This window comes from Scyliorhinus canicula, chromosome 19 (assembly GCF_902713615.1).
Source record: "Scyliorhinus canicula chromosome 19, sScyCan1.1, whole genome shotgun sequence".
NCBI classification, from domain to species: Eukaryota; Metazoa; Chordata; class Chondrichthyes; order Carcharhiniformes; family Scyliorhinidae; genus Scyliorhinus; species Scyliorhinus canicula.
Window position 1 is genome coordinate 68,914,396 of NC_052164.1, and position 16,092 is coordinate 68,930,487.

At 43.7% G+C, this 16,092-nt stretch overlaps 1 protein-coding gene across 3 annotated transcripts in view; it reads right to left on the reverse strand.

The window, feature by feature from the left end:
• Positions 1-14,013, reverse strand: part of tmem218 (transmembrane protein 218) — a 33,042-nt gene extending 19,029 nt beyond the window's left edge. The window contains exons 1-2 of one of the 3 annotated variants that reach the window (XM_038779468.1): positions 13,908-14,013; positions 11,190-11,310 (exon numbers count right to left, since the gene is read on the reverse strand). In XM_038779468.1, coding sequence (XP_038635396.1) covers positions 11,190-11,299 — 110 coding nt within the window. In that variant the 5' untranslated portion in view covers positions 11,300-11,310; positions 13,908-14,013. The other 2 variants (XM_038779469.1, XM_038779470.1) reach the window with 2 other exon arrangements.
• Between the last annotated feature and the right edge of the window lie 2,079 nt (positions 14,014-16,092).

Consider the following 16,092-nt stretch of genomic DNA (forward strand, 5'->3'; position numbering starts at 1 on the left):
AGGATTTAGATGTTTCAGGCGAGATAGAGGGGAATGTAAAAGGGGTGAAGGAGTTGCGCTACTGCTTGGGGCGAATATCCCAGCTGTACAGTGGGAGGACACCTCAGAGGGCAGCGAGGCTGTTAAGTAATGGGTTAAGAGACATTGCAATTAGTTGTCTCATTTATGTTAAGTGTTCAATGATTGTCTCATTTATGTTATGTGTTCAATGATTGACACTGATATGTAAAGGGGCTTCAGGTGGCCTTTGGATCAGGTGATGTGTAGAGTTCTGTGCAGAGTCAGTTGGAACAAATAAAAGTGGTTTGATGAAAAAGAAGCAGAACTTTTGCCTCTTCATACCACAGCATCGAGTACGTCTAACAATTGGTGGCAGAGGATGGTTGCTGTGTAAATGTGAAGGGTTGAAAGATACAATTTTTCCAGATCAAACCAAGGAGTGAAAAAAAAAGGGATATATGGCTGAACCCAGGACAAAGATGGCTGGATATGACTATCCTCCCTTATTTTCTGAAAGGGAATCATACGACCAATGGAGAAGTGCAGTAGTTATGTGGACTAAGGTGACTGCTTTAGGAAAGAGAAAGCAAGGTATGGCATTGGCTCTTTCTTTACCATATGGCAGTAAAATCCGAAACAAAGTGCTTTCTGAGCTGGAGTTGGAAGAGTTAGACTCAGAAGAAGGTCTGGCGACTTTATTACTTTATATGGATAAGGTTTAAAAGAAAGATGACTTGTTAAGTGCGTATGAAGCATGGTTGGATTTTGATAAGTTCTGGAAAATGGAGGATTTATCTATGGAAGACTATATAATGGAATTTGGTAGACTATATTAAAGGCTGCAGAAACACAGGCTGGAATATCCACAGTCTGTGCTGGCCTTTAAATTACTTGACTGTGCTAGAGTGAGCAACATGGATAGGCTCCTGGTTTTGACAGGAGTTTAGTTTACGGATAACGATACCTTATTCGAACAGATGACAACAGCTTTAAAAAAAAATTCTGGGGAAACCTTCGATTCCAATGGCTCTGATGACCCAAATAGGTCAGCCTGCAAGAAGGCAGAATATGGAAGATACACTATTAACAGGATGGGCGAAATCATATGGCTACCAACAGGCCTCAAGACTATAAAAGGAGACCGAGACAAGGAAATTATGAAGACAGAAACCCAGTTCGAACCTACAATAGGAGGATGAACCCCAGAAATGCACGGGGCATGATAAATCGATGTTTTCATTGTGACTCTCAATACCATTATGCTTTCAACTGTCCAACTCGTTATGATAGAGTATTTGAAGCGATACATAACATGGAAGAATCAGAAGAGGAAACAGATAGTGAACAGAAAGAATGCATTGTCCTATTAACAAGCTGTTTTACGCCGGTAATGAGGGTGTTGGTTGCAGAATCCTTCAACTGTGCTGTATTGGACAGTGGCTGCACATCTACTGTGTGTGGTATTGACTGATTAAAATGTTATCTGGACTCCTTGGATGCTGAAAATCGTAACAAGATTAAGGAATTTAAAAGTTCCACAAGTTTGAGGTTTGGGGATGATAATACTCTGAAGTCGCTGAAAAGAGTGGTGATCCCTTGCAATATTGCTGGAGTGAATCATTTCATTAGCACGGATGTTGTATCAAGTGAGATACCTTTGCTTCTGAGCAGACCGTCGATGAAGAAAGCACACATGAAACTGGATATGGAACAGGATACGGCAACAGTTTTTGGAAAGACGGTGGACTTACAATTTACACAGTCGGGACACTATTGTATTCCATTATTGACAAATAATATTTCAAGTAGAGTGGTTAATGGCAGTTGATAATGCGACTTTAGCTGATAAAAAGCTTGTTGTAGTAAAACTGCATAGGCAATTTGCACATCCGTCTCCTCGGAGGCTGAAAAATTTATTAAAGGATGCAGGGGTAAGGGATGACGACTATACTAAACTGATAGAACAGGTTAGTGATCGCTGTGAAGTTTGCAGGAAGTACAGAAGGACACCAGCACGACCGATAGTAACCCTACCAGGGATTTTAATGACATTGTGGCCATGGACCTTAAGATCTGGGATAAAGCAAATAATTTATTTATTTTGCATTTTGTAGATTTAGCAACCAGATTTAGTCAATCAATGATTGTACAAAGTAAAGAAAAGAGTAATTTTGGATCAAATTGTGGAAAAATGGATCGGGACAGGAATGGGTCCACCAGCAAAATTCTTTACGGACAATGGGGGAGAATTTGCTAATGATGAGTTTAGGGATATGTGTGAAAACATGAATATCAGAGTTATGAACACGGCTGCAGAAAGCTCATTTAGTAATGGTGTCTGCGAAATAAATCATGCTGTTATCGATGACATGCTTCGGAAAATTTTGGGAGATCGACCAAACTGCACGCTAAATTCAGCTTTAGCATGGGCGGTACATGCAAAGAATTCATTGCAGATGGTTGGGGGCTATAGTCCTTATCAATTAGTGTTTGGTAGAAATCCTAAAATTCCCTCCATTTTGGATGACCAGCCTCCAGCTTGGAAAGGGACTACAATTAGCTCAGGTTTTGCTGAACATTTAAACGCGTTACATAGCAGTAGAAAAGCTTTTTTGGAAGCAGAAGTCTCTGAAAGAATTCGCAGAGCTTTAAGACAATGTAGGGCCATCAGATGCCGTTTTTCAGCAAGGAGACATGGTGTACTATAAGAGAGACAATTCTAATGAATGGAAAGGCCCAGGGAAGATCATAGGCATAGATGGCAAAACATTTATTTTGCAACATGGTAATCAAACTGTTGGGGTACATTCATCAAGGATAACCGATTACAAATTTAGACAGAGTAGACAGACATAACGAGGAACCAGAGTAGTCTGGTACGCATGTGTTACAGAACTATGAGGACCAGTTAACTGATATAGACAGGGTTTCTGTAGAGGAACACAACACTTCTGATAAATTGATCAGGCCATTTTTCCGAAAGGGCAACTGCCAAAGGTTGGTACAAAAGTGACATACTTGCCTGAAGGGTCTAGTCAATGGAAGGATGCAACTGTTATTAGTAGAGCAGGGAAGGCCACTGGAAAGTATAAACATTGGTTGAAAGTACAGCATTCGGGGGAGGAAGTTAAGACAATGGATTGGGAAAACGAAGTTCAAAAATGGAGGGCACAGAAATGCAGTGCCAGTTCAGATAGTACATCAGATGGTGAACAGGTTCACAGGGAAAGGGCCTCACGGTAGCATGGTGGTTAGCATCAATGCTTCACAGCTCCAGGGTCCCAGGTTCGATTCCCGGCTGGGTCATTGTCTGTGTGGAGTCTGCACGTCCTCCCTGTGTGTGCGTGGGTTTCCTCCGGGTGCTCCGGTTTCCTCCCACAGTCCAAAGATGTGCGGGTTAGGTGGATTGGCCATGCTAAAATTGCCCGTAGTGTAAGGTTAATGGGGGGGATTGTTGGGATACGGGTTACGTGGGGTTAAGTAGGGTGATCATTGCTCGGCACAACATCGAGGGCCGAAGGGCCTGTTCTGTGCTGTACTGTTCTATGTTCTAACTATTGAAAGGACATCCCGCTACAGAAGAGAAAGATCTAGCAGTACAGAACGAGATACCAGGCCGGAGAGGGGACGTAGTCTATCAAGATCTTGGAACAGGAGTAAGACTACGAATGCTAATAGAAGTAGAAGCCCACATGCACGTGAGATTTTGGTGGCTTCAAATAAATTAGATGAAAAAGTTATCAGAGATGCTAAACAGCAAGAATTGCATAGTTGGAGTGAATTTGGGGTAGACACGGAAGTACCGGATAGGGGACAAAAAGCTCTATCCCACAGATGGATTTGTACAGAAAAGATTCTTCCAGATGGAACTTATAAGGCAAAGGCCAGGCTTGTGGCAAGGGGATTTGAAGAAAACTTAGAAGATCAGAACTTAAGGGTAGATTCACCTACAGCAGGAAAGGTTATTTTAAAGATCTTCTTGGCTCTATTAGCCACAAAGGCATGTGAATGCAAATCTATAGATATAAAAGCTGCCTTTTTGCAGGGGCATCAGCTCCAGAGAGACATTTTTCTCCGTCCTCCTAAAGAAGCAGCTAACACAAAAGGGGTACTCTGGAAGTTGAACAAATTTGTATATGGATTAAATGATGCATCTAGAGTGTGGTACTTTTTGGTAAGGTCAGTCTTGTTAAAGTTAGGCTGTTGCCAGTTGAAAGCAGATCCTGCAATGTTTTATTGGCATTGTAAAGGAAATCTTGCTGGCATCTTTATGATGCATGTCGATGATTTTTTGTGGGGTGGGACTAGTGATTTTGAAGCTATTGTAATCTCTGGTTTGAGAAAAGAATTCAGGGTTGGAAGTCAGGCTTCCGGTGCATTTAAATATATTGGACTGGAAATCGGACAGACTAAGTTAGGGGTAACTTTACGTCAGCAATCTTATTTGGAAAGCATCAGCCCAATAGCAATTAGTCGTGGCCGGGTTTCACAAAAAGACGCAATGGTTTCGAAGATAGAAAAAGAGCAACTGTGAAGTTTAATAGGGCAACTGAACTGGTTAGGTAGACAGACTAGACCGGACGTGAGTTTTGATGCCTTAGAGTTGAGTACAAAAATCAATGATCCCAAAGTGGAAGACCTAATAAAAGCAAATAAAGTGTTGGCCAAACTAAAAATGCAGGAGTGTGTTTTGAAGTTCCCGGTTTTATGTGATCTTAGGCATTTGAAATTCCTAGCTTATAGTGATGCGTCCTATGCAAATTTATGTGATGGAGTTTCAAGTGCAGGAGGTTTTATAATTTTCCTTTTGGGGAACAATGGTAAATGTTGCCCTCTTGTGTGGGGAAACAAAGAAAATAAGGAGAGTGGTCAAAAGCACTTTGGCTGCTGAGACGTTCAGCTTAGTGGAAGCGGTGGATATGGCCTTTTATATAAGTCAGATATTGACAGAAATTTTGGGATTAGGGGATTTGGGTAATATACCTATTGACTGTCACATTGACAATAAATCCCTGTGGGAAAATGTGCACTCAACAAAAAGTGTTGATGAAAAGAGGTTACGGATAGACATCGCAAGTTTGAAGCAGATGTTGGACAGAGGGTAAATAACAAAAATTAAATGGGTTGACAGTAGCTATCAACCATCAGACTGTTTTACGAAAAGAGGGGCTAGTTCACAGAAACTTTTGGATATTGTGAATGAAGGGCGCCTGTTTCTGTGAATGTTGTTTTTCTTCTACTCAAAAAAAAAGGGGGAAATCACATGTGTGTTTTAGTTTCTTGAAATTTTAGTTTCTTGAAATTTTGTTTTCACCTAATTGGTTTTTTTTCTCCAAGGACGGGGAGACTGTTAAGTAATGGGTTAATTAGTTGTCTCATTTATGTTAAGTGTTCACTGATTGACACTGATATGTAAAGGGGCTTCAGGTGGCCGCTGGATCAGATGATGTGCAGAGTTCTGTGCAGAGTCAGTTGGAACAAATAAAAGTGGTTTGATGAAAAAGGAGCAGAACTTTTGCCTCTTCATACCACAGCATCGGGTACGTCTAACAAGGCTATATGGGTGGAGATCAGGAATAAGAAGGATGCAGTCACAATGTTGGGGGTTTACTACAGGCCTCCCAACAGCCAGTGGGAGATAGAGGAGCAGATAGGTAGACAGATTTTGTAAAGGAGTAAAAGCAACAGAGTTGTTGTGATGGGAGACTTCAACTTCCCCAATATTGACTGGGACTCACTTAGTACTAGGGGCTTAGAAGGGGCAGAGTTTGTAAGGAGCATCCAAGAGGGCTTCTTAAAACAATATGTAGATAGTCCAACTAGGGAAGGGGCTGTACTGGACCTCGTAGTGGGGAATGAGCCCGGCAAGATGGTAGAAGTTTCAGTAGGGGAGCATTTTGGGAACAGTGACCACAATTCAGTAAGTTTTAAAGTGCTGGTGGACAAGGATAAGAGTGGTCCTAAGGTGAATGTGCTAAATTGGGGGAAGGCTAATTATAACAGTATTAGGTGGGAACTGAAGAACATAGATTGGGGGCGGATGTTTGAGGGTAAATCAACATCTGACATGTGGAAGGCTTTCAAATGTCAGTTGAAAGGAATTCAGGACCGGCATGTTCCTGTGAGGAAGAAGGATAAATATGGCAAATTTTGCAATCCTTGAATAACGAGAGATATTTTGGGCCTTGTCAAAAAGAAAAAGGAGGCATTTGTCAGGGCTAGAAGGCTGGGAACAGATTAAACCTGTGTTGAATATAAGGAAAGTAGGAAGGAACTTAAGCAAGGAATCAGGAGGGCTAAAAGGGGTAACGAAAAGTCATTAGCAAATAGGGTTAAAGAAAATCCCAAGGCTTTTTATACGTACGTAAAAAGAAAGAGGGTAGCCAGGGAAAGGGTTGGCCCAGTGAAGGACAGGGGAGGGAATCTATGTGTGGAGCCAGAGGAAATGGACAAGGTACTAAATGAATAATTTGCATCAGTATTCACCAAAGAAGGTATTGGTGGATATTGAGTCTGGAGAAGGGTGTGTAGATAGCCTGGGTCACACTGAGATCCAAAAAGATGAGGTGTTGGGCGTCTTGAAAAATATTAAGGTGGGTAAGTCCCCAGGGCCTGATGGGATCTACTCCAGAATACTGAAGGAGGCTAGAGAGGAAATTGCTGAGGCCTTGACAAGAAATATTTGGATCCTCACTGTCTTTATGTGATGTCCCGGAAGACTGGAGAATAGCCAATGTTATTCCTTTGTTTAAGAAGGGTAGCAAGGATAATCCAGGGAACTACAGGCTTATGTCAGTGGTAGGGAAATTACTGGAGAGAATTCTTCAAGACAGGATCTGCTCCCATTTGGAAGCAAGTGGTCGTATCAGCAAGAGGCAGCATGGTTTTGTGAAGGGGCGGTAATGTCTCACCAACTTGATAGAGTTTTTTGAGGCGGCCACAAGGATGATTGGTGCAGGTAGGGCAGTGGATGTTGTCTATATGGACTTCAGTAAGGCCTTTGACAAGGTCCCTCATGATAGATACAAAAGTTGAAGTCACACTGTATCAGAGGTGAGCTGGCAAGATGGATACAGAACTGGCTAGGTCATAGAAGGCAGAGAGTAGCAAGGGAAGGGTGCTTTTCTGATTGGAGGGCTGTGACTAGTGGCGTTCTGCAGGGAACAGTGCTGGGACCTTTGCTGTTTGTAGTATATGATTTGGAGGAAAATGTAACTGGTCTAGATTATCATAGAATTTACAGTGCAGAGGGAGGCCATTCGGCCCGTCGAGTCTGCACCAGCTCTTGGAAAAAGCAGCCTACCCAAGGTCAACACCTCCACCCTATACCCATAGCCCAGTAACCCCACCCAACACTAAGGGCAATTTATCATGGCCAATCCACCTAACCTGCACATCTTTGGACTGTGGGTGGAGACTGGAGCACCCGGAGGAAACCCACGCACACACTGGGAGGATGTGCAGGCTCCGCAGACAGTGACCCAAGTTGGAATCGAACCTGGGACCCTGGAGCTATGAAGCAATTGTGCTATCCGCAATGCTACCGTGCTGCCCTTCGATTAGTAAGTTTGTGGACGACACAAAGGTTGGTGGAATTGCGGATAGCGATGAGGACAGTCAGAGGATACAGCAGGATTCAGATTGTTTGGAGACTTGGGCGGCGAGATGGTAGATGGAGTTTAATCCTGACAAATGCATTTTGGAAGGTCTAATACAGGTATACAATATACAGTGAATGGTAGAGCCCTCAAGAGTATTGACAGTCAGAGAGATCTTGGTGTACAGGTCCACAGGTCACTGAAAGGGGCAATACAGGTGGAGAAGGTAGTCAAGAAGGCGTACGGCATGCTTGCCTTCATTGGCCGGGGCATTGAGTATAAGAATTGGCAAGTCATGTTGCAGCTGTGTAGAACCTTAGTTAGGCCACACTAAGTGTTCAATTCTGGTCTCCACACTACCAGAAGGATGTGAAGGTTTTAGAGAGGGTGCAGAAGAAATTTACCAGGATGTTGCCTGGTATGAAGAGCACTAGCTATGAGGAGCGGTTGAATAAACTCGGTTTGTTCTCACTGGAACGACGGAGGTTGAGGGGCAACCTGATAGAGGTCTACAAAATTATGAGGGGCATAGACAGAGTGTATAGCCAGAGACTTTTCCCCAGGGTAGAGGGGTCAATTACTAGGGGGCATAGGTTTAATGTGCGAGGGGCAAGGTTTAGAGTAGATGTACGAGGTAAGTTTTTTTTTTAAAGAGTGTAGTGGGTGCCTAGAACTCGCTGCCGGAAGGAGGTGGTGGAAGCAGGGACAATAGTAACGCTTAAGGGGCATCTTGACAAATACATGAATAGGATGGGAATAGAGGGATACGGACCCCGGAAGTGTAGATGATTTTAGTTTTGATGGGCAACATGGTCGGCGCAGGCTTGGAAGGCCGAAGGGCCTGTTCCTGTGCCGTACTTTTCTTTGTTCTTTTGACCTGGGTTCGATCTCGGTTTTGGATCACTGTCCGTTTGGAGTTTGCACATTCTCCCCATGTCTGCGTGGGTTTCATCCCCACAACCCAAAGATGTGCAGGTTAGGTGGATTAGCCACGCTAAGGTGCCCCTTAATTGGGCAAAAAATAATTGGGTACTCTAACTTTATTTTTAAAAAGAGTCAATGCGGACATCCCAAATAGGCACTGTTGTGCTTTCTTGGTTGTAGCATCAACGGGAGTGGACCAGGGCAGATTGTTGGTGATGTGCACACCTCAGAATTTGAAGCTGTGAACCATCTTCACTTCAGCAACAATGATGCAGACAGGTGTACGATACTTTTCTTCCTGAAGTCAATGACCAGCTCTTTAGTCTTGCTGACATTGAGGGAGACATTGTTGTCCACTAGGTTCTCTATATCCTCGCTGTACTCTGACTCATATTTGTTCGAGATCTGACCCACTACAGTCGTGTCATCAGCAAACCTGTAGATGGAGTTGGAGCCAAATTCTGCCACACAGCTGTGTGTGTATAGGGAGTATAGTAGGGGGCTGAGTACACAGCCTTGCAGGGCTCCGGTATTGAGGATTGTTGTGGAGGAGGTGTTGTTTATCTTTACTGATTGTGGTCTACTGGTCAGGAAGTCGAGGATCCAGTTGCAGAAGGAGGAGTCAAGTCCTGGGTTTTGTCTGCACAGTGTCTGCCTGGCCAGAAAAGCGAAAAGGAAACTCGCTGCCCATTCTAATCCCACTATCTAGCACCTGTTCTGTAGCCTAGCACATTACAGCACTTTAGATGAAGATCCAGGTACCTTTTAAGTGAATTGGATGTTTCAGTCTCAATCACCAAATTAGGCAATGAATTCCAAATGCCCACCAACTTCTGGGTGATAATGCTTCTCGTCATGTCCCCCCTAATCCTTCTATCCATCATCTTAAATCTAAGCCCCTGGTAACTGACCCTTCAACTAGGGGAATAAGTATTTCCTGTCTACCCAGTCTAGGCATCTCGTAACTTTCTACATCTCTATTAGGTCACCCCTTAGCTTCCTCTGTTCCAAAGAATCCAATCTCGCCTCATAGCTGCAATTTACAAGCCCTGGTAACATTCTTGTAAATTCTCTGCTCTCTCCCCAAAGCAATTATGTCCTTCCTGTATTGTGGTGACCACAACTATGCACAAAACTCCAGCTGTGGCTTACCCAGCATTTTATACAGTTCCAGCATCACATCCCTGCTTTTATATAGAATATCTTGTCTAACAAAATAAAGCATTCTATAGGCTTTCTTGAACACCTGTCCTGCCACCTTCAAGGGCCTGTGGACATGCACTCCAAGGTCTGTCACTTCCTCAACACCTCTCAAATCTTCCCATTTATCAAACATTCACTTTGCTTTGTTTGCCCTCCCCAAATTAATTTCCTCACGCTTTTCCGGATTGAATTCCATTTTCAATTTCTCTGCCCAGTCAATCAAACCAATAACAATTCTGGAGTCGACAGCTGTCCTCTTTAGTATCAACTACACAACCAATTTGTGTGTCACCTACACATTTCCCAATCATGCCACCCAGATTTAAGTCCAAATCATTAAAGTATGCAACAAATGGAATGAGTCTCAAGATTAAGCCCTGTGGAACACCACTGGAAATCGTTTTCATTGTCAAAAACAACTATCGAACATTGCCCTTTGTTTCCTGTCACTGCGCCAAATTTGGATCCATTTGCTTACGTATCCCATGAGATCTCATTTTTTTGACCAGTTTGCCATGTGGGGTCCTATCAAATGCCTGGCTGAAAACCATCTAGACACCATCCACTGGGCTACCCTCATTAATCCTCCTTGTTGCTTACTCATAGAATTTTATTATGTTAATAAGATACGATCCTTCCCTAACAAAACCGTGCTTACTAACCCTGATCAATCCATTGCCTTTTAAAGTGACAGTTTGGCTGGTTTAGCTCACTGGGCTAAATCGCTGGCTTTTCAAGCAGGCCAGCAGCACGGTTCGATTCCCGTACCAGCCTCCCCGGACAGGCGCCGGAATGTGGCGACTAGGGGCTTTTCACAGTAACTTCATTGAAGCCTACTCGTGACAATAAGAGATTTTCATTTCATTTCATTCATCCTATCTCTCAGAATTGTTTCCAATAATTTGCCCATGATCAAAGACATATTGACTAGCCTAGTTTTCTGACCTATCCCTCGCATCCTTTATAAAAAAAAAGGTACATTTGCAGACCTCCAATCCTCACAACATCTACTATTTCCTTCCTGGCTTCCTTTAACAGCATGTGATACAATCCATTTGACCCTGGTGACTTATCGACCTTAAGGATGTCAGTCCCTCCAGTGTTTCCTCTTTCGCTATGCTTGTTGTACCTAATATTTGAAGAGAGACACAGAAGTGACAGAGGAAAAAGTGGATAGAGATGTTTATTTTAAGGAAAGACTTCCACTTTCTTAAAGATTAACATGGTCTTTGCATAGAAAAAACTTTAGAATGAAAACAAATATGTCTCAAACTCAGCTTTGGATGGAGAAATTGTTTCAGGCAGGCACATCAATGGAGAAAATCAAAGATTGGGCTAAGTTTGATGTATCTAGATTAATTTAAAGCTAACCTTTTAAGATAATCCCAAAGTAGAGGGAGAATCCTAATTTTGCTCAATCGTACATTTAAATAGTAGACTTATGCAGCAAGTAAAGTGCCTCACCTGATCATGTCTCCTGATCGAGATAACAGCATGCATGCCAGCAACACCAAAATCCATACAACGGCAAGGATAAAAATCCCTGCCCCGACTCCCATTATGGTACCATGCATTGTGAAGGTTACTATAAGTAGAAAAACATTGTTAGTGCCTGAAAGAACTTGAAAACATCAGTAGATAAATGATTAGAGTACAGACTCGTCATCATCTTTAATCTGTCAACCGTTTCAGTGGATTTCCTACAGATCTTTGCCAATCAGGCTCTGAATTAATTTTCATTTTACATTAATGCACCATTTAATAGCTAACAAAGCAGGAGCAGAGCAGACAAGGTCAGGCAAGTTACTGAGTGGTGTGCGAGATGAGCCAGGAATGCCTCTTCACTCTGATCATCCTGAAAGGAAAAGACTGTCTAGGTGCCAACACAATGTTCTTCTCCCAGATAGAGCAAGCCAACTGTTTGCCCTGAAATATATATGTTGAGAATATTGCCCCATAGGGGCTGATTTAGCACACTAGGCTAAATCGCTGGCTTTGAAAGCAGACCAAGGCAGGCCAGCAGCACGGTTCAATTCCCGTACCAGCCTCCCCGAACAGGCGCCGGAATGTGGCGACTAGATGCTTTTCACAGTAACTTCATTGAAATCTACTTGTGACAATAAGCGATTTTCATTTTTTATTTCATTTCATTACTATCACCCTGACAGAAAGGCTTGGGCGTGGTGACAAAGTTTTTGTGAGAGCAAACCTTGCTTCGTACAAAAGAAACTTAGAAGTACCCAGTTGGATGGGCACGGGGAATTGCAACTTTGAGAGTACCCATGATCGCGCTTGACAGAAATTACACTGTATTAGCAGAATACTTTTAGGTCTTTGACAGCAATCTTTAGAAATTAATGTTTCACAATGTTTTTATTTGCAGTTCACTTTGTATGACCTGTTCAATACAATAAAGAATGCTTCACATCTCAATCAATCACCTATTTCTTTGCACATTTCATCAAAATATTAGATGCAAAATATTTCCATCCCACTCATTGTTATTAGCAGGTCCCAAGACCCAAAGCATGGGATAAATGCATTCCCCAAACATTCTGAACAGTTTGAAGGACATCCTTTGGAAGGATTTAAGCAGTCTTCAAAATAATTGTTTGCAAACCTCAGTCTATCAAAAGGAGAAGATAGGTTATGGGTTGTGTTCCATAATAACATCACATAGAAGTGAGTGATGCAATTTGAAGTAATTTATGTTATGAGTCTGTAAAACAATGGAAAACAATTTGGCAGGCATAATGAAGAAGATTTTTCAAGAATCTATTTCTATTTTAACTCTTCCCCTGCCTTGTTCAGTCCCTTCCTACATCTATCTTTTCTCTGACCTCTTCCACCACCTGTGCAAACATGTTTATCCAAGTGTTGCTTTATTGTTATAAATATCCAATTATTAGAAAGCCAACTTCAGGCATGCTAAATAAGTGGTGGCAAATTACCTGCCCATTGTGCACCCCACCTGATTTTCCTTTCCTATGAGAGTGTTCAATGAGCTGCCGATCCCTCTACCGTTGCTTTAAGTTTACCCCTCGTCTCTCTGTACCTCCAGGTAATGTCATGACAGTCTTCAGTCCCCCCCACCTACTCCAAAAGTAGTTCAACCTGTCAGTATCCACCACTACCCTTGTCCACCTGGTTGAAATTACGCTTGCATGAAAAAACTTTTAAGTTAACACTACTCACTTCCTCTAAGTAAAAGGTATGGCTATGAAAGGTCACAAGAATCCTCGCTTTTCCAGTCCCTTCACAGAATATTTTGAAATTGTCTAATCCTATTTAGGATCCATTTCAAGCTCCTTTTTCCAAGACGAATGACTATGTCATGCACTGGTTCTGATCTAGAAATTTTCATACATTAACGATGCTTCAAATTTTGATCAATCTCTTGCTGAGGTCCAATTCAGCCTTTCAAAATACTTTATCTCCGGGGTGAGAGATATCCAGTACACACTCATTGACTCTCACAAGTACCTGGACAGTACTTCTTTCCACCTTGCTTGTGCAAAGACTCAAATTTTTTTCTCCCAGTTTTTCAATCGCTGTTCAATCTGTTCTGATGATGCCACGGCTCATTCAAGAACATCCAAGATGCTTTTTCTCCCTGGCAGGTGCCTGAACCCAAGGAATATCCATAACATTACCTGCACTTCCAAGATAAGGTCCCCTTGTCCTTACCTTTCACAAATAAACAGGCCAATAGTTTTTAAGTAGTGCAAAGCCAAGTCATTTAAGTGCACTGGGCGTTTCCATTTTTTGCCTAACATGCAGAACTTTTGGGTTGCTTTGTGGCTGTGCACCCGTGCAGCTTGGATGGAATATTGCATTCCACCCCCAGAGCGTTGCCATTGCCAACGTGATTCCACCACCAAACACATCTTTCCTCCCTTTTATCCCCCCAGCCCTGCTCTTTAAAGGCTCCAGATCCTCTGAGGCAACTTGCAACACTCTTCAATCTGTTGGGCTAGTTCCTGGCAAGCATAGGAAAATGCAAGACCGGCTCTGTTCACCTGCTTGCAAACTCTTTTCCCGCGTGAGCAATATTAATGGGGCGATAATTGTGGACAGCCTGGGCTCCTCTCTCAGAGCACCATACACACAGCCCTCTGCAAGTCCCGGCTCCTTTCACCATCGCCACTCATCCTTTCCCCCGAATGAAGAAGCATCACAGACCTGGGGCTTCAACCTTGGCGACGCAGCCGTACCCCGCAGCATCCGCCGCTGCTATTGGTTGAGACCCGATCGCGGCCAATCGGAGCCACCAATACTGAGGGTAGCACTCCCCCTGGTAACGACAGACTTCTGAGTGCAGCAGGAGACGCCAAACACAGTTAATATACAGAGTTATTCGACAGAGTTACAGTGATCTAATATACAGTTGATATACAGTGTTATTCTTTTTTTTAAATATTTTTATTCTCCTTTTTCACATTTTCTCCCAAATTTACACCCACCAACAATATACAATAATCAGTAACAAATATGTCAATCTCCATATCAATAATAACGATCCCATCCTCCCACCAAACCCCAAACATTACCTCGCATGTTCACAAATGACAAAAAGGAATCAGGAATCACCCATAGTTGCTATTAACACACACAGCCCCCCTCCCCACAATCCTCCCAACCACCCCCGCCCCAACTAATGTTCGATGTTATCCAGTTCTTGAAAGTTCATAATGAATAATGCCCATGAATTGTAGAACCCCTCCATCCTTCCCTTCAGTTCAAACTTAACCTTCTCAAGAGTCAAGAATTCTAACAGGTCCCCCCTCCAGGCCACAGGGTGGAGAGGTTGCTCTCCAACCCATCAGGGTCCACCTCCGGGCGATCAACGAGGTGAAGGCTACAACATCTGCCTCTGCACCTGTTTCCAATCCCGGCTGCTCCAATACCCGAATATGGCCTCCCGAGGGCCTGGGTCTAGTTTCACGTGCACCACTTTAGAGATGATCCTAAAAACCTCCTTCCAGTAATCCTCCAGCTTTGGACACGACCGAAACATATGAACGTGATTTGCGCATGCACCCCCCCCCCCCCCCCTCCCACCAGCAACGTCCACACGCATCTTCCACTCCCACAAAGAATCGGCTCATCCTCGCCCTCGTGAGGTGTGCTTTGTATACTACCTTCAGCTGTATCAGCCCCAACATCGTGCACAAGGTGGAGGCGTTCACTCTCCGGAACACCTCACACCAGAACCCCTCCTCCATATCCTCTCCCAACTCTTCCTCCCACTTTTCTTTGATACCTTCCAGTGGTGCCCCCTCCTCTTCCAAAATAGCTCCATAAACCGCCGATGCTACCCCCTTCTCCAGTCCCCCTGTCGTCAGCACCTCCTCCAGCAATGTGGAGGCCGGCTCCACCGGGAAGCTCCTTTCTGGAAAAATCTCGAACCTGCATGTATCTAAACATTTCCCCTTGCTCCAGCCATACTTTGCTTCCAGCTCCTTCAATCCTGCAAACCGACCCTTAAGAAACAAATCTTTTAGTGTCTTAATCCGCTTCTCCTCCCATTTCCAAAAATTTCCATCCCACTTCCCTGGCTCAAATCTGTGATTCCCCTGAATCGGCATGTCCCTTGACCCTGCCCCCAACCCGAAGTGTTTGTGATGAATGTGATTCACACTATATAGTTGCCAATATCACTCCATGTATATATGTTCGTTATCTACCCATTGTAAGTGCAGTTGCACTATCCGACCACCAGGGGGAGTCACTCTGGGAGTATGCAAGAGTTTGTACTGGGCTCCTCCCTTGGCTCCGCCCAGGACTCCTCCCCCTGGGACCGATGTATAAAGATCAGTGCCTTAGAGCCAGCCTGCCATGTCACCTGAAGTTCAACGACGAATAGGCTGGCTCTATTGTAAGTGTATTAAAGCCTCTGTTCAGATCCAACTTCACGAGTTCGCTGAATTGATGGTTCCATCAATTGAATACACTTAAGAAGCTGCCGAAGTAAAACATGGAATCCGCTCTAAAACCAGGATGCCTAGAACTCGATCCGCAGGATGCAGAGGCGAAAGAAACCTTCTGCCACTGGCTGAAATGTTTTAAGGCCTACTTGGCCGAGATCAGCACCGCTGAAACTACGGAGGAACAAAAGCTCAGCCTACTGCACGCGAGGGTAAGCCACAGAATTTCTACACAACTAAATCCAGCCGGTTCCTACACCGTTGCGCTGGCGATTTTGGACAAAATATATATTAGGCCCATGAACGAGGTCTTTGCCCGCCATGTATTCACGACTCGCCAACAACGGCCTAGTGAAACTTTAGCTGAATTCGCACGCGAGTTGAACAATCTCTCAAATGACTGCAATTACCAGGCCGTAACCGTGGCCGAACATAGGGAG